Genomic DNA, 19,167 nt, shown 5'->3' on the forward strand with positions numbered 1-19,167 from the left:
ACACGAGGATTCCAGAACATTCTTCTCAGACTTCTGACTGGTTCTCCCATGCACCATGGAGCGAGAGAACACTGGAGGACACTGAAGTGTTGGTTCCAGGCTAGCTCACAGCAACCTTCCCCACCTATGGCATTTGAACTCAGCAAATGCAGAGCCGTGTTTCTGAAGCGCTCCTGGAGGCTGACCGTTCAGAGAGGAAGGAGGACGGAGGGCAGCAGGGGAGGCTGCGCCGGCCAGCTCTCCGCACGCCGGCTGAGATACTCACATCATCTCCAGGTTTTCCAGAAGGTCCAGGTGGGCCACGAGGTCCCATGGGGCCCTGGGGGAAGAGACGAACACAGACCAGGTGAGATGCAGTTACCACCTCCAGCCAACAGGGGGCGACGATATACAGAAAATATCTGACAACGTTTAAAAGGCGTTTTTTCTTTTTCATTTTCTTTTTTTTCTTCTCTCCACACCCCTGGAGGGGAACTCTTTTCTTTAAACCACATGCCAAATGAGATATATAAAACATAAACACAGATGATTTTAATCATTTTCATTACAAATCAATGTTGTGCTGTGGATTTTACTGGATTTGGATTCAAGAGGACTGTAATAATGAGTTCCCTCTGACACTGTCTGTCCTGGTTCTCTGAGGTGGGTGGTCACATGAAGTAGATAACTGTCTGATCTGGCCAAAACGAACGTGACAGCTATCGACATTACGAGTTGGAAAACCAACAGTAAACCGGGTTCGATGACCCTGAACACATCAAGCTAGCTCTGCCCTGCACGCTGTTGTTTTGAACGGTTTGGTCGAGCTATATTTCTTCTTCAACACTGAGTTGATGCTTTAAGCTGTAACTTCTTGCCCAAACAGCAAAGAGAGAGAAGCTATGGAGACTCACCAGTCAGTGGGGTTTACAGGTAGATTAGTTTGGAGTGGGGGCAGATATTTCAATATCCTATATGTGTGTTGGCCAGCTGTGGCCTGGACCAGGCTGCTCAGAGGGCTCAGAGGGGCTGTTAGTCTGGAGCAGGGGGAGGCAGGCGGGGGGAGACTGGAGGTGGTTGGAGGCTGGGGCTAGGGGAGGTGATGGGGGGAGATTATGGCTCAAGGCTGGGGCTAGGGGTGGGGGGATGTGCCCAGACGAGATTGGGGCGGGGGACCGGAAATCTCAGCAGGGCAGACCAGGTTAAAATACTTTGTGAAATCACTTCAAGTACTTATTTGTGCTTGAGTGATCTTGCCTGGCACAATGGATGCGATAGAATACATTCACCGGAAAACCAAACCTCTCACCACCTGACCCTCACAAACACGGAGGGGGGGGGGGGGCGAGAGACACACTGTCGGAGGTGAGGGAGAGAGGGGGGTGTAGAGAGGGTTCCAGGGCAGCCAGAGGCTCAGCGGACAGGATGATGCTTATTACAGGTAATGATGTATCAGAGGTTTGCTGGAGGTGGATGGTTAAGAGAGGCGACGCCTCAGAGGGGGTTTCTGTCTGCTCTGGCGTCTGGCGTCCCGTCTGGACTGGGCTGGTGGGGTGGGGGAGGCGGGTGCTGGGGTTCCGGGGTTATGATCTGGGCTCCACGGGAGCTGACCAGCCCAGTCACCGTCAGCCAGTACGGTGGGGGCCGGGGGCCGGGGGCTGGGGGCTGGGGGCCGGGGGGATGGGAGAGGTGCACTGTGAGATACCATCCTGAAATACTTACAGACGCTCCGGGCTCTCCAGCCTCTCCGGGGTTGCCTTGGAAACCTTGTGGGCCCTGGGGGGGGGGGAGAGATCAGAGAGGTCAGGTACGGAGATGGGACAGTAGAAGAGAGACATGGGGTCTGTGTCTGTTAGCTAGTCTGCTGGGGTTTGTTTATCTGGGAAGACTAATGTGGATTAGTTAATCTGAGAAAACAAATCTACTTGGGTTAGATCATCTGAAAATAAATACATATCCGTAATTGGGACTGCCAATGGAAATTAGCCTTTTGGCTATAATTGGGTGCATTTACATTTTAATGTTTATGAATGTACACTGTCCTTCTTGATCAAATAAACAAAAAACAATTTTTTTTGTCTCAGAACCTAAATGTTTTACCATAAACTACTAGGATGTTATATTCAGGAGCAGTTTGTCTTATAACTTAGTACTGCCAAGTAAAATATCATTTTAGAATCCTCTTTAAGTTAGGTTTGTGGAAAACATTGCATGTCACATATCTCCTTAAAGGATCTAGCCATGCATGCCAACAGTAGAAGGAAGTATTAAGACCCTCTTCTGTGTTGTGGATACGTGTCTACAGCCAGACAGGAGGCAAACCCTGGCTTTGAGATCACACCGTCAAGCTGAGACAAGCTACCTGGCATTGCCTTTAACTTAATTACTTTCCAGGTGTGGGCAGGGGAGTGTAGGTGGAGAGGGAGGGAGGGAGGGAGGGAGGGAGGGAGGGAGGGAGGGAGGGAGGGAGGGAGGGAGGGAGGGAGGGAGGGAGGGAGGGAGGGAGGGAGGGAGGGAGGGAGGGAGGGAGGGAGGGAGGGAGGGAGGGAGGGAGTTGAGCACAGGAGAAGAGGTGTGTAAGTGGAGCACTGAAGGTGGAGATTAAGGAGGGGGGCTGTACTGTGTGTGTGTGTCTGTGTGTGTGTGTGTGTGTGTGTGTCCCAGCAGACCCTATGAAAGGTAAATTGTCAGGTGCAGCCTGTCCAAGGTATTAGGAAAAAGCCCTGCAGTCTGCAGCTGGAAGATTAAACAGCCCCATGCCACCTTCACCCAGAACACAGGACGGTGTTTGTCCAGATCACAATCCTGTTTTATACCCTTAGTGTAGATGTGTGCAATTATTGAATGACACTGAATCTGTTACTTTAGTCTAAGATGTCATTTAAACAAGTATACTTGGAGGTGAAGAAATGCACCTAAAAAGACTTGAGAAATAAGACTAAAAAAACACTCACTATTAGCCAATGAACCAACTAAGCAATGTTTTGTCTGTGAAAAGACACGTAAATAATATAATAGCGTCGGTTTATCTTGTTTAATGACACCATCAGCATAAAGTGTGTGTGAGTGTCCATGCATGTGCATTTTATGAGTGTGTGAGTGTGTGTGTGTGTGTGTGTGTGCGTGTGTGTGAGGCAGGAGGAGGAACTTACAGGAGCTCCAGAGGGGCCAGGTGGTCCTCGAGGACCCATGGGGCCCTGGGGGGGGGGGAGAGAGAGAGAGAGAGAGAGAGAGAGAGAGAGAGAGAGAGAGAGAGAGAGAGAGAGAGAGAGAGAGAGAGAGAGAGAAAAACGGTGTTAGGAAAACCACAGGTAACCAATCGTATCTTCCAGCACACTAACAGTTACCCACAGAAGAACACAGCAGAAACTAGTTTGTACACAAATGTACAAACGTCTACGTTTTTAATAGTAAAAAGTGCGAAATAAGATTGAACTGCCTTCCCCTTGAACTCCTCCCCTGCCTGCTTCTTTGCCCCCCAGCAGCAAAACACTCAGTACCTCTACCTTTACCTGCCTGTCAGAAACATAAATCCTTAGAAATTCCACAGTGGCATAAGAGACTCTCTCTTCTTGTTCTCTCTTTCACTCTCTCTAATGATCTCTCACTTATTCGCTCACTCACTTTCTCTCCCTCTCTCTCTCTCTCTCTCTCTCTCTCTCTGTATGCCCCCAGTGCAACCCCCACCACACCTCCAGTGCAGAGGTCAGACTTAATGCTATTGTTCACTTGTGTGAACCCTGTCTGACGTCTATGCCATTTAAATAAACTATTTGAAATAATTAAGCCTTCATGAAAAAAACAACTTTCATGATACATAGAATGTATGTTATATATGCCATAGATTCACTTCAGGTAATTCCCCAGATAATCTCCTCAACAGTAGATGAGTCTGAGGGCTAATCCTTGCGTGAGTGAGTCTGATCTGCCCCGAGAAGCCTTTACACTGGAATCACACGTCAAAGCAATTCTCTGCTCTGCTCCACGGGTCATTACTCAGCAAGAGACTTCACATTCTATGGAGGTGATGAGCCAAATCTCTCTCTCTCTCTCTCTCTCTCTCTCTCTCTCTCTCTCTCTCTCTCTCTCTCTCTCTCTCTCTCTCTCTCTCTCACACTCTCTCTCTCTCTCTCTCTCTCTCTCTCTTTCGCTCTCTCTCTCTCGCTCTCTCTCTCTCTCTCTCTCTCTCTGTCTCTCTCTCTCTCTCTCTCTCTCTCTCTCTCTCTCTCTCTCTCTCTCTCTCTCTCTCTCTCTCTCTCTCTCTCTCTCTCTCTCTCTCTCTCTCTCTCTCTCTCTCTCTCTCTCTCACACACACACTCACACCCAGGAAAACCATTACTAGGCAGCAGGAGCCAGTGAACTGTAGTGTTAACAAACAATCCTAAAGGAACTACAGACTCCAAGTGGGTTTGTCGTCTTGTAAAGTCCTTCATGACTGTTGTAAGACCCGTTGATTTGACCAGATTTCTGTGTACACTCGTATCCCCCCTGCAAGCCTTCTAGAACATCGGTCCCAGTGTCCTGGAGCCTTCTAGAACATCCGTCCCAGTGTTCTGATTGGAGGGCAGAGATTCCGGGCGGCAGCCAAGGATAATGTCCCGGTGGAAGGCAGCAGCACAGAGCTGGGCTCTCAGTGCGTGGGCTGAACGTCGTCTTTTCAGCATGGCTCAGAAGAGAAGCCCACCGCTCAGGGTCTGATCAATGAGTCTCTATTCCCAGGCTGGGCTGGTGTTTATCTTTGGGGTGGTGTGTGTGCTTGTGTGTGTTGATGTGTGTGTGTGTGTGTGCAAACTGTAAGAGCGTTGTGGGATGTAGTATGGATGTAGGGGGTTGTCTGTGCTTAAAATACATCAGAGGAGGCTGTGATACACACACACACACGCGCTCACACACACGCGCGCGCACACACCGCTTTGCCTCAAGCTGCTTCTGCCAACACGACTCTGGCCAGCCTGCAGATGAGAGCAGGGCTCAGACAGTCGTCTGCCTGGCTCCAAGACCACAGCTTCAGACACAGGAGCACAGGGAGAGGCGGTAATGGGCCTAAACCCTAGGCTGCCACTGGCTCACACTGCTGAACTGTGGGCCTCCAAACCAAAATAGCAGCTCTCCGCTCCACCGCTGCCAACCGGTCGTGCCAGCTCGGAGCCGTTGTCAGCAGGCTTGAAGAATAATGAAGACCTGCAGAGTTTCCTCCATCCCCTCCTGTTCCTTCGCCTCTTCCCCCTCTCTCCCTCTCCATGAGGGGGCTGGATTTGTCCAGCCGGGCTGGAGTCTTGCTGTACCTCCTCCAGACCAATGGGGGCGGTGCTCGATCTGAGCAGGGGTTCCTGTCTCTACTCCAGAGATGAGAAGCCGTGATTGGCCATGGAGGGAGGGACTGACAGCCGAACCTCCATCCACGCCATGGAGCGACTACGAACGTCATGACGTCGAGGACAATGACGGCATCGGGTTATATTTGTCCTTTCTGATTGGCTCCCACTGACTCACCATCGGTCCTTGCATCACGCCCATCTGAGCGCCTCCTGACTTCTCATCGAAGCCTCCAGCCATCTGGGCAGCAAAGTTCTGCAGGAGAGAGACGACAGGCAGACCAACATCAGACACTTTGCTGAGGGCACACCAATACTGATCCTTGAATTGAGTCAACCAGACCAGAAGGCATGATGACATTCTAATTCAAAATGAGAAACAGAATGTGTCCAGTACTATCCTGGACGTGATCCATACAGCACAGTTCATATAACCTGAGTGCACACACCCTCTCATCGATAGATGTTGACTCTAGAATGCAAGGATCAGATCAAGATCTAGATACCAGGGGAAGAGGGGAAGGGGGAAAGAGATCAACATAAAGAAGAAAAAAGATAGATAAGACAGATGGACAGACAGACAGACAGACAGACAGACAGACAGATAGATAGATAGATAGGTGGAGGAAAATGAGAGAGAGAGAGAGAGAGAGAGAGAGAGAAGGAGAGATAGACCACAGCAGAGAGAGCCAGGGAAGAGAGCATGTGAACTTCTCTCATCTCTCTCCCTCTCACAAAGGATCTCCTTGTTTCGACCTCCCTCTCTCTGAGCCTGTCCTCCTCCCTCCTCCCTCCCCTCTCTCTTCCTCCCTCAAGTCCTCCTTCCATTCCCTTCCTCCTTTCCTGTCCCGAAGAATGAAAAGCATTCTATCCATCCTCCCGTCTTTCTTTACCTCCGTCTCAAACCAGACCTTCCCCAGCTCTTTGTGCTCTGATCCTCCCCTCGGATACAGCTTTGTTTCCCCTTCTTAGCTCTCTCCCTTCCCACCCTCCCTCCGTTCATCCTCCCTGTCGGAATCAGACATATCCTCCCACCACCACCCTCCGTGGTGACCCCAACTCCCCCCCCTGCTTCTGGGATACTTACTCCACCAAGGCCAGGGGGTCCATTTGGCCCTGGCGGTCCAGGGGGGCCGGGATTTCCGGGGGTACCAGGTTCCCCATCTCTGCCGCGGGGGCCAGGGCTTCCCTGAAAGAGGGGGAGGAGGGGAAGAGAGGGAAAAGGGGATAGAAGACAAATTTCTATGGAATTATAGTCTGATATTTTACAGTTACAAAATAGAAAAAGGGAAACTTCCATCTCAGTACGCTGAGGTGGGTCATGTGCCTTCAAGAGTAACAATATTCAGAATACTATGTACTTCATTATTACAGGTGTTTCCAAATCCAAAATTTTTATGATAATTTTCAACTCAATCATTTTCAATTGATATAAACAAGTTTTGAATGGCACATGAATCATGACCCAAAGATTTTGTTACACACAAATGATGACAAGTTTCAAGCTTGCCTGAGGTTAAAATGTAATCTATCTAGAATGGCTGTTGATCTTCCATGCACTGACAGAGGCTTCTCAGCTTCTAAGACTAATTTGTTTTAATACTCGCACATAATACACCATTCCAGAGTGCTGGCACAATATAATGTTTATACGACTGCACAAGCCTTTGCTCGAACATGTACTGAATAAAGTGATTACTGTACACCAGCAGTTCATCAGACAAATCCCCTACAGTGCAGTACATTGCACCATAACTCACAACAGGAGCACAATATCAGGATTCGTCTACATTAAGTATCAACACATTCAAATAATCCATTTCTATTCGTATAAAGCCAACATTGTAATGGGTCCTATAACTGTATCAGAAGAACACAGTCCCCGTGTGTTTACATGTGAAGCAGAAAGTGCAGAGACACCTGAGAGGATCATTACCACAGAGCCAACAGACACCATGTCACAGTGTTCATATCCAACTGAACCCTGTCCAAACATCTCTCATCTGACACGCAGCCTTGGCAAACACACACACACTTCAGCGAAATAAGCCTATAATTATTATTTTTTATGGTTAACTACCTGACATCTGTCTTTCTGTTCCCTACGCAAACCTTTTTTACAGAACGTTTGTTGAAAACACCGGTAAAGGATTTTATGACAAAGGAAGTCATTCCACATACCATCGAGTCAATGCCAAAACTTAGATGCTGTCTACAGAATGCCATGACAGAATGCACTGAAGTTCCTGTTATGTAAACAAGGGTCTTATGGAACCTTACAAGTGTGTGGCATTCTGAAATGTAGAAACCTCAACATTCTTTTAGACACTTAGATGTTCTGAGGACTGTTTTGAGTCTATCACATCATACATCATTACCCAGTTGACCCAATCAAAGTTTAAAACTATCTGGATATTAAAAAACTCAAATTAAAGAGTACTAAAAGCTATGTAAAACTAGTGTTATTCTTGCTATGTCCATAGTTCTCAGAGATAACAGTATATTCCACTGTCAAGATATGTTGTAACATGTTACAGTCTCTGCAGAAGAAAAATTAGTGTCATGTGATCTACCACGACAGAACAACACTTGACCGAACCTTGAAGTACAGAACGGTAAGAATTTACTCTGACCTTATGACCTCTGACCCTACATGACCCCTTTAACCAAACCTGACAGTAAATACAGAAATTCAATATTGGGATATTGAATCACATCATTTGAAAGTATTTGAAAGCTGGAATGGTTCCATACTATTTCAACATTGGAACAAACACAACTATTGGAACAAACTTCAATATCACAGATTCCTCACATTTCTACATATTCACACACATGTGGTTAAGAGTCAGATATAAAATCACTCATTGCACATGCATTCATAATCACCAAACGCTCAAATATTATACAGCAGCCAAGCCTGCGCAGCCGTAAAACCCAGCCTTCAGCCATATTGACATGCCAGTTGTTGTCACATTAATGCAGAGATCAAAGCTTCCACTCAGCAACACTGATCTCCAACACTGATTGGCCGAGTCTTTTCTGACAGCCAGATGTTTACACTGTGGGGCTCCAACATCTGCTTAACAAGCCAGGCTTCCGCAGACCACACAGGCCCATGGAAACTACACATGCAGGCAGTCCTGGCATACAGTATACACTACTTTACTCTCAGGCTCCCCAAGATACCCCTCCCCCTTTAAAAAGGGGGCCATTTTGAGAAACCTTGCTATAAGCAAGCACACGGCTTATTCTTTGCAGGGGCACTCAAATCAAATGCCTGCTGAAGACACGTGGAGGGTTTTGGGAGTTGTGGCTTGACTTTTTTTCCACAGAGAAGGAAGGGATGTGAGGTGTTAAACAAATAGGAAGGGGGTTTTATTTCTGCTGACTCACCTTCTCGCCTTTGTCTCCTCGTGCTCCGCGGGATCCCTGCTCTCCTGGGGGGCCCTGAGGAGACAGGGGGGGGTCAGCATCTCAACAGACCACTCACCAAAGGACTGTGTGAGTGTGTGTCTGAAGGTCAGCATCGGGGTCAAGTCCATTCCACTTTCAAGAATTCCTCACAAACTCAAAACCTTTTAACCACTTATTTAAAATGACTACGGTTGTAGCTGTGGATGTTTGAGCCACGAAAAGTACTAGCATTTTCTGTTTTGAACTGTAAAAGCAAATAAAAAGGGATCCCAAATCTGGTCACGTTGATAAATGACTGTTGTTAGAAGTCCAGGAACGTACCATAGGACCTCCAGGTCCGCGTGGACCCATCACCTGAACAACACAGAGAAGATGAAGATCAGGATCAACATGACAGATGTTAGTCCTTAGAAACACCTTTAGATGGTGCTTTGTATATTAGGAGAGAAGAAATACTGTTGGTCCACATGCTGGAGTGTTTAGATGGTTCACAGTTTCTGAGGATACCCAGGACAGATGAAGATGAAAGACTAATTTGTTCCCCATTGTAGAAATCTGTACTAATCACTAAATCTCTTCAGACCATGTAGTCCCAAAAACAAACAGGCTCAAAACAATGCCCTCCTATTTCCAGGAGAGGAGGAAAGCTCCCTGGAGAGGAGAGGAGAGGAGGGGAGGCCAGGGTAAAGTAGTTCCATGTGTGCTGCAGTGACAAGCAGGTCTTCCCACACTGTGCTCCTTTCACTTCATCTTCCTGCCTTCTTTCATCTTCCCTCCTTTCCTCTCCTCTCCACTCATCTTCCCTCCTCTCCTTTCCTCTCATCTTCCCTCCTCTCCTCTCCTCTCCTTTCCTCTCATCTTCCCTGCTCTCCTCTCCTTTCCTCTCATCTTCCCTCCTCTCCTTTCCTCTCATCTTCCCTCCTCTCCTCTCCTTTCCTCTCATCTTCCCTGCTCTCCTCTCCTTTCCTCTGATCTTCCCTCCTCTCCTTTCCTCTCATCTTCCCTCCTCTCCTCTCATCTACCCTCCTCTCTTCTGTTCATCTGTGATACTTATGCGGTCCTGTTGTGTTTGGCTGTGTTCCCTCTATGTGGGCTACTGGGCCAAATGGCCAGAGAAGCCCTCCTGGACTTCTGTTCTGACTCATTATAAAACCCTAGGCTTACACACTTCCTCTGAACTCCAGCTGCTATGCAAGCCTCAGCACTAATACTGCACACTCATTGTGCCTCGATAAGTAAGCACACAATACACAAGACTCTACTGTAGGTTTCTAGGGTTAAGAAAGCCCATGAATAATTACAGTTACTGTATATACAATGATGGGAAAAAAAATGTCTGTTGGTGGGTTTGGGAGACTGTTTTGAAAAACACCTGTAACATTAAATGTTTACTTACATCAGTAATATCTCCGGGTTCACCTTTCTGGCCCTAGTTGAACAGACAAATACAAATATTACAACCCAGGAACAGAAAAACATCAGTTAGCATTTCATCCCATGCACTCCTGTAGGTTTTGCCATGATCCCAGATGTAACTAACCTTGAGTATGAAGTTTAAGTAGGAAGAGTACAAAATGAGGGTTGGGGCAAAAACCTACAGGGTGCTGTTTCTCCAGGAATAGCTGCTCTGGTGTGTGCGACACTACTATCAATTCTCTCAGATCAAAAACAAACAACCCACAAAGCACTTCAGCATAGACTAACACTTAGTCTAATCCTCAGTAAGAATATATTTACACTCTTACAGACACAGATACACAGGCACAGACTCATGGTCTCAGACGGACAGGAAGAAAGACAGATGGACACACACACCTGCTGGCACACACACAGGCAGGTACCAAACAGACACACACACAAACAAACACACAAACAAACAGCAAACCCAGCATGGTCTCACCTTAGCTCCAGGTGATCCTGTTGTGCACAACAGTTATCAAGGGGGGGGAACAGAAGAAAATATTGTAAGTTAATACCAGACCAGAGCAAACGATCACCACATCTACTGGCCCATCAGTAAACTGTCCACACTCCCAGATGCCCACACCCACACATCCTGCTCTGAACTACAGACCACCACTACGTCAGAGACAACCCCACAGAGCCCATGAGGACAGGTCAAGTGTCGGTTGGAGCGCCATCTGAAGTTCTCAAAATGTTAGGCCAGGAAACAAGCAGAGGGAGGGGTGATGAACACTAGGATGAAGCATGATAGACTGAAGGTATGTGAAGTTATGTAACAAGCACACTGGGACTTTTCCAAGCCAGAATGTGTGATTTAGTGATAGGCCAATCAGGTGTCATTGTTCTCCAAACTATACAGTTTTCATTTAGATTTGGATAATGTAGAAAACAATGACCTTGAAGCATATTGTCAAATAATAGGTTTGACATATGGTTGTTATGGTTTGACTTTAAAGCTTTGGATATTGTCTGTTTTGGAAATCTAAGCATTGATAACAAAGCACGTATATCAAATAGCATGCAGCCCTTGAAAAGTGACACTTCTGCTTTCGGAGATGCATCACATAAATTGGGTATAAATTGATATTACAACTAACGCTAGTTCAAGTAAAAAGTAAGTCCCCATCTTGGCAGGATAAATGTTCCATTCTGAAATGATATCTTGATAGAATAGCAGTGGGAATGTTAAATGGGTGTCTTGTAAGGAATACAAAGATTCTTTAAATGCCTCCACTTTCCATAGGCCGTCACATGTCTCTCTCCTGCCTAATCTACAGAACTCTGCAGAGAGCAGAGAGAGATAGGGAGAGAGAGTGACAGACAGACAGACAGACAGACAACAAAGAAAGAGAGAAAGAAAGAGACAACTAGGGACTTAGAGAAATGAGAGAGAGAGAGAGAGAGAGAGAGAGAGAGAGAGAGAGAGAGAGAGAGAGAGAGAGAGAGAGAGAGAAAGAGAGAGCAAAGGGGAGAAAGAGAGAAACTGCAATGAGGGCCATGTCTGTTAAAGTGAGGTATTTCCATAATGATTCCCACATGTGTTCATGAATGATACTGGGAAAAGAAGGAATATCCAAACAAGATGGGGCCAAGGTGAACCAGCGATGGAAAATCCCGTTAAGTCAGCATCTCCCTGAAAGGAACACAGAAGTGTCCTCTTTGTCACTCTTGGTTAATCTCTTTGCTTTCATATTGTTTTTTGTTTTTTTAAAGGAAAAAACATCTCAATCAAAGGATGACTGAAGGCACATACTGTCTGTAAGGCCACATGAAAAAAGGTCTACCCTTTGATATTTCCTGAAGTGAAATGTCTTTTTTTCCACCTTTAAAAATAAAACAAGATGAACTGCAGTTGAGTAATTTATTTTCATGAGAGGTGTGAGATAATAAATTACGACCGCTAGGAGGGCCCTGGTTGGCAGCGCAGATGGGGCAACACTCTCCGAATGGGATCTCTGGATTAGGGCAGTCTTTTAGTTCCTCGCAGATAATCCCGTCACACAAGACGCTGCCCGTGTCACACACACAGATACGACACGGCTCTGGTTTCCACACGTCCTTGTCGCTATACTTCTGTCCGTCCTGTATACAGCTAAATTCATCCTCTGTGTTGACCAGTCAGAGGCCAGACAGGCAGACAGACAGACAGACAGACAGACAGACATCATCGGATAACAGGAGGGAGGAGAGAGAGATAAAACATCAGATATCTGTACAGTTATCGTGAATATGAACCTTCCTGGAGAGAAAGATCAGTTGGCAAAATCAACAGGCAAGACAGTAGGCCTACTATAACATTCCTAACAGATGGAGGTAAAAATGCTGCATTATGAATAAGACACAGAAAGATAAAAGTACATAATTTAAATATATGAAATGTGCAACTAATCTTTACATCAATACTTTTTGTGTGGACCTTTCTTAAACGAGACTGTAGTTGTGGGACCGATCACAGGGACCAAGACATGTGCCTGCAATGCAATTCATAAACCAACCACACGGTGGCAACGCGATTTCACGATCTAGCACGAGTTCCACTCAATGACCCCGGTCGCTCGATCTCGCGCAAAGTTCTAATTGACGCCTCTGTCAGCCGCTGGAACTGCTGAAGCACGTGCCGTGCCGAGTCTTCTCTCTCTAATCTACTTTCATCTTAAGGTAAATATAGGTCTGTTTTAGTATGCTTCAGACTGACGCCCTTAATTATGCTGCAACTAACACACACAGGGTCCACATTTTCCTCTGAGCCAAATGGAGAACACAGTGTACCTATTGTAGCCTACCCAAGTGAGCATACTACATTTAAAAGGTTTTCAAAGTAAACTCAACTTTTGCCACTCAATCCGCATCCTTATTGGTTTTAATTAGACGGAACTCAAGTAGGCTTGACGTGGAACTCTTAGTAAGACCCTTGAACCGTTCAGGTGAGAAAGTCAACGTTTACACCAAGTCAGGAAGCGGGTGGGGGTCGCTAAGGGTTGGACGTGGAAAGAGTAAGTACAGTAGCCAAGCTATATTTACCTTCGAGGCCTGCTCAAGTCTAGGTAACCTAACGGACCTCACCTGCTATGAATGAGTTCTTTCTGGAAGGGGACAGAGCAGGCAATTCACGAACTACTGCTTTATACAAACACGGGGCACCTTTAACTCCCATCTGGAACCAATAGGTTAGCTTTTTCAGATGCCAGCCCAAACACGTCACAAGACGGATAATGGACATCTTTCATACACATACCTTAGAGTATATCCGAGTTTTTAATAGTCAATGGTGAATTGGCCTATCTCATCACTAGGCATCGGATCGAATGCACCTCTCCGTGAAAATAATATTTAACCCAACTGACGGGGCAAGCAGCTGCCGTAAATACTTTTGAGAGAAATCCCATAGATAATTTGAACTTTCTTCTTGTGTTGGCTGTCATTTATATTTGCCGGAGGAAGAAAATGGAGGATGAAAAATTGTTAAGTGAACACAGGTGTGTTTCAGAAATATTGGAGTCCTATCTGGTCTCCAGCTGCATCTGCCACGCAGTACAGGGGTAGGCCTGTGCTTTCTCGAGTCAGATACCCAGTCCTCGCGCCTTGCTTTCTCACTTTATCTCTCACGTGTGGCTTTAGGCCAGTGAGTTGAGCAGGCAAGACTTGGCCTCAGTCCGCTCTCAGTGAGTCGCTGTCCAGTTGCTGTGTGCTGCCCTTTGAGCCTGCTAGTCTGGGGTCAGTCACAGTCTGCTGCTGGCCCCTTTGGGGCTTCTTAGCATGTCCCAGAAATATTTCCCCCGGTAGCGCTTAGGAAAAGAAGGACTCGCATTATGTCCAGGGGCCTAGCTCTCAGAAAAGGTAACTTGAGACTATTACGTCTGTTTTTTTTTTTGTCTTTACGTTTTTCTTTTCACAGCTATTTTTTTTTTTGTCGAAAACCACCACCAACCAAAATCTGCTTCTCTCTTTTATTTCGCAGACTTTGGTATGCTCGACCTCTTACGTTTAAAAGAATGTGCCTCGCTGAAATACAATAATAACCCCCCTTTCTGTAATTTCTTTCCAGTGGCCGTCTCGCCAGACAATATTTCTCTCCTTCTCCCCTGACTGTCCCTGTCTGTTGGTAATCTATAAAACAGATGGAAACTGTAAAAATCTAATGGAAAATTATTTCTGGCACTGGCTCACTGGTATACCTTCACTCAACTTCCCTCCTCCATACCTTAAATATCCTAAACGATCATTATAATCGATTTCAATATAACTTCCGATTTCAAACTTTCTAAAGTAAATACGGCAAACAATGGGTACAGGCCTATTATGATTCTGGTCACATTGAACTGGAATGATATTAAGATCATTTGTATCCCTTGTGATGTGGATATTCGTGTAATAATTCCGAAGTGATTTGGGCATCTTCGTTCCGCTCCAACAAGCCTGGATTCGCCTCGGTGCCCTCTGACAGCGATGGAATGCTAACGCTTTTCACTGAAGGCCCTTGAGCCTAACCACCTTTGGCTGTTTGGTCCTGTCAACGATGTGGATCTGGAGTTAAATAAAGGAGTCTGTACAAGCGCTCTCGGAATGTCTCCAAAGCACCCGCAGGTGTCCGGCGCTTTCGACTTCGAGAGAGTATAGGTGGAGGAACTGTATCCACTCGTCAGCACTCGGAAGGCTACAGTAGGCTATGTGGCACAGGAGCTACCGTGGGCTACCTCTTTACGCACTCACAAAAGTAACTGGACTTGAACAATCGGATTAAACCTAAGCGAGTCGATCTTTCATTGGAAATGTCGAAAAAGCCTTTCTCCTTGTGTCTGCCTAGAATACCGCATGGCGCGTCACTTTAAGAAGTTAAGTGTCTGCTTCACTTGACTATTACTTGACACTTTCTATCCACTTTTACGCACACCATTGAAAACTACAACTACACACTTAAAAATCTATTGTACACAGTGAATAGTGTAGACATTTACTCAGACCTTTGCCACAGCGGTGGTGCAAATTGTGTGCGTAACAGTAAACTAACTTAATACCATATCACAACATATGAGATAACAATTAACTACAACCTAAAACAAATGCACAGTGCTTATGCGACTCAACCGTGTGCACATTAGTTTGACAGGTACTGCACAGTCAAGGAGAACGCTTTCCATTTGTATCTAATGATGTTCATTTACCGTTAATGAAAAATACATCGAATCTTTAAGGAAAATAAACTGCCACTTACGATCGTCTTCCTCTTGACATTTGACAACGGCTAATAGAACGACTTGGGTTGCTACAAGTAGCAGTACAGTCCTCGAATCCACAAAGCTGAACATGTCTAAAGATTAGACATGCAGGGCCTTTGGGGGAGAAAAAGAAGGGAGGAAGGGAGCGGAGGCTTCTCTTAGTATTTTAGTGTGTGTTCCCAGTTACAACCCCGAACCATACATTCAACCTTCCAAAAACGATGGGGAATCCAGTGCTAGACCCCTGCAGAAACTGAGTAGGCTACCGACCGCTCAAGGCCAGGCACTGTAGTTTTATGTCCATGCTCCCTTCAATCTTTGTATATTCCCAAATATCAGTCCAGCCCCTACCCCCTGTCAAGCTGAAATCTGAGCCCCGTTTCCCTCCCATTCTGTCTCCCAAATCCTATTCTCCGAGACCCCTCCTTCATGTGTGCTACTGAAAAGGGGTACCCAAAAAGCGGAGAAAAAAAAAGTTTTCGCTTCAACTTTACGACCCTCCCCCTCTCGCCGCTCGCTGCACCGTTCAATCCATTCCGCGGTGCACACAGCAGAGAGCACCGCTAGATTGGAGTTCTCATTTACAGCGTACCATATTCACACGCATTTATCATGATTCAGGCCTAATTACGATGTTTCTTACTGACCTGCAGTGAATGTAAGATAGACATTCATTCTAAACAATTCATCGGTTTGGATGCTGCTGTGAACGTCTGTCTGACTGAATCTGGGATTTAAACAGTAGTTAATTATAATTCGCATGTAGTAGCTTAAAATTGAAACACACTGTAGGTGTACTCTGTTCACTGTTCGATTAAACATAGATTATAAAGTCATCGAATCAATGAACGATTCTAATAGCCAATAGTTAGGACAACAGAATGCAGTGTTTTTGTTTTCATGCTGGAGCTGAAGCAGGTGACACTGTCAATCAATTACGAATATGACATTCAAATAAGAGAATAATAATGACCATTTTCTGGTTGGTACACAATCCTAAAATGCAGGTCAAAACCACATCATGTAATGGCTTAGTTGTGCCATGTTTAACGTTCTCTAATGATGAGGCCCCATGTGATTGGCTGACACAACCAGGAAGAGCCAGAAGGGCCAATGAGGTTGAATGATTGATGCATACGCCAGGTTAGCTCACCTGATTTGCCTGCTTGGTTGTCATTCTGCAGTCATAGATAAGTTGGTCTGGTGTGGGTCTATAAAGCCTGCGCTTGTGGGCGGGTCCAGCGGAGAGGGGTGTGGCCTGGGGATGGGACAGAGGGAAGGAAGACAGGAAGGATCCCATGAAAAGCTTTCAAGAAGTGAGACACTGTCACCAGGGTAACGAGGGGTTACAGTAGATAGATCTTGTTCATAGATCACAGTTGTACACTGAAAAGGATGTTGTTTGATTTGTAGAAGATACATGAGATCACCAGGAGTTGTTTACAAGCTCTCCAGAAGAAACAAATTCATGCAATAAAATATAAAAAGTTATATTTGGGATGCTGCGTCAATGAAATCTTATAAACACAGGCTGATGATGAAGATTGCCAATGTCCTCCTATTTGTCATGTGATCTAGGATGTCATGTGATCTAGGATCTCAGGCCACCTCCTCCGGATGCAACACGGGTGTTCTAGAATATAGATCACCTTTCTAGAATACGTGTAAATTGTTCTAAATTCCAAATGTTACTATGTTCAAAATTGAGATGCCATTTGGTGAAGACTGAGATGTTTGGGTAGGGTATAGAAGATCTTGTGGAACATACAGTACAATATTTCATTTGATTTACACTTGGTACATTTATTATGCATGCCCAGCACTGGAGTCATGAGGGCAGTTCTTTGCTGCATTTATTTAAAGAATAATTGTAGTCCTCAATCCACACACACACACGCGCGCAAGCAAGAACACAGAACATTCCTCTTATGAAGTTTAAATTTTGTTTTGAAATTGTTACACTGTAATTTCACAGTCACACTGGTTGAGAATTGGAAGCATTGGAATGGAATTGAGAATTTAGGCAGAAATAGAACACAATAAAACGAACACAGTAAACTTTAAGAGGGTGAAAGAAGGATCAGGAGGAGGCAGACAGTGTGTTGTTCCGGAATCCGGAATCTTCTAATCTTCTGTTGGGTTTATGTTTGGTTTCACCTCTGATCTCCACAAGACTCCTCCACAGTTTCAGAAGGCTAGTCCTTGATGTATAACTGCATCAAAAGCCCTGCCATACCCAACACACACACACACACACACACAAGCAAACACACGCACACACACAGTGAGATCAACTGGGCTCTCTACCCGGCCGTAATCACACTCATTCAACCTAAAACAGAGCCCAGGGTGAGCTGCGGAAGGCCAGCTCAACTAGCATAACTAAACCAGTTAACTGACAAGCTAACATAAATCAGCTAGTTAACAAACTAGCTAGTCTTAATCAGCTAGTTGTCAGGATAGCTAGCCTATTTCCGTCTACTGTAACAGACTTGTTAGTGCAAACTATCTAGCTAACTGACCAAGCCTAAGCAGAGGGTGTTTATTTATAGGCTCAGAGGAACGATTTTGGTGCCATCCACCACACAGGTTCCACGGAGGCCGTGAACTCTGACCTCTGAACCCTGACCCTTGACCCATCACACTTTTTTGGTTACAGCGGCAGCTGCTGGTCTTTCCCCCGAGCGAGCAGACAGCGTCTCTTGCACAGCCGTCCTCGTCATGGAGGGGTGAGATGTGGAGTGTCTTGGATGACTAAACACAGGAGACCAATTGATCATCTTCTTCTCGTGAGCAGTTAGCTATGTAGGTTGGGTAGCGTGGAACATGTTTTTAGCACAGAGCAACACAAACAGCTCATTAAATGCTATGTATAGCAGGATTCTCAGTAACTTTGTCTCTCATCACTGACTATGTTGGCTCCTTTTTCAATCCTCCGGCCTTCTGGATCAAAGGCCCTGGCCATCAAACCTAGTGATTAACCAGTCGCACTGTGTACATACTGGGGTGGCAGGGAATCAAGCCTACTGGAGCTTCTCATTTTAAACTGGCAGGCGCTTCAGAACCGGCATAACAGACTGTTCTACTAAAGTATGACATCTCAGACAAATTCAATTCATACTGTAGATGTTCTTAAAACAAGACTCCTTCATACCAGACTGTGTGTGTGTGTGTGTGAGTGTGTGTGTGTGCGGCTGAACACCCTCTGTGAGGATCCTGGGGCTCTTTGAAGCCCACTTCCTCTGAAATGACACCCTTCTGAGACCTGTGGGGTTATGAAAACTCTTCATATTTCCTTATTCCTCGTCTGAGCTTCAACAGAGGAACAGGGGGGCGGGGGGGGGGGTGACTGAGTGTCCAAGGCCCATTGGGGGGGAGCTTAGACAAGCAGTCCCTTTGTAGAGAGAGACCGAGGGTGTCCGCTTTGAGCGAAGTGTCCTGTGCCCGGTCATTGATCAGCATGTCCAGATTGAGCTAACCAGAGCAGACATACCTTCCACACCGCCCCCCCCACCCCCCTTCCCCATCCAGCAGGGTGAGAAGTGAGGGGTGGAGGAGTCGCCTGGTGATTTAAAATGGAAGAGAAAATAAACACTTGCACTTTAAGCGTCAAATGTGTGTCATTTGAGTAAGCTCGGCCCCGGAGTTGCGCAGCCCAAATAACACTGCTGGTCCGCGTAGAATGGCTTCATTGTCTGGAGCCTCCTTACCTCCAGCCTGGGACTAAAGGGTTTGTTTGACATCGTCATTATCGAAGGAGATGTTGTTGTTATGGT

The 19,167-nt window shown here is 46.0% G+C and overlaps 1 protein-coding gene across 2 annotated transcripts in view; it reads right to left on the reverse strand.

Annotated features, from left to right (window-relative positions):
- Positions 1 to 15,695, reverse strand: part of col2a1b (collagen, type II, alpha 1b) — a 43,999-nt gene extending 28,304 nt beyond the window's left edge. Inside the window, exons 1-11 of one of the 2 annotated variants that reach the window (XM_084705987.1) lie at positions 15,388 to 15,695; positions 12,074 to 12,280; positions 10,612 to 10,628; positions 10,108 to 10,140; positions 9,033 to 9,065; positions 8,691 to 8,744; positions 6,382 to 6,483; positions 5,473 to 5,550; positions 3,132 to 3,176; positions 1,702 to 1,755; positions 266 to 319 (exon numbers count right to left, since the gene is read on the reverse strand). In XM_084705987.1, coding sequence (XP_084562113.1) covers positions 266 to 319; positions 1,702 to 1,755; positions 3,132 to 3,176; positions 5,473 to 5,550; positions 6,382 to 6,483; positions 8,691 to 8,744; positions 9,033 to 9,065; positions 10,108 to 10,140; positions 10,612 to 10,628; positions 12,074 to 12,280; positions 15,388 to 15,481 — 771 coding nt within the window. In that variant the 5' untranslated portion in view covers positions 15,482 to 15,695. The remainder of the gene's footprint in view (positions 1 to 265; positions 320 to 1,701; positions 1,756 to 3,131; positions 3,177 to 5,472; positions 5,551 to 6,381; positions 6,484 to 8,690; positions 8,745 to 9,032; positions 9,066 to 10,107; positions 10,141 to 10,611; positions 10,629 to 12,073; positions 12,281 to 15,387) is intronic. The other variant, XM_084705988.1, reaches the window with a different exon arrangement.
- Between the last annotated feature and the right edge of the window lie 3,472 nt (positions 15,696 to 19,167).

The sequence above is a fragment of the Hypomesus nipponensis genome, chromosome 9 (genome assembly GCF_054491055.1).
Source record: "Hypomesus nipponensis isolate SF chromosome 9, ASM5449105v1, whole genome shotgun sequence".
Taxonomy (NCBI): Eukaryota; Metazoa; Chordata; class Actinopteri; order Osmeriformes; family Osmeridae; genus Hypomesus; species Hypomesus nipponensis.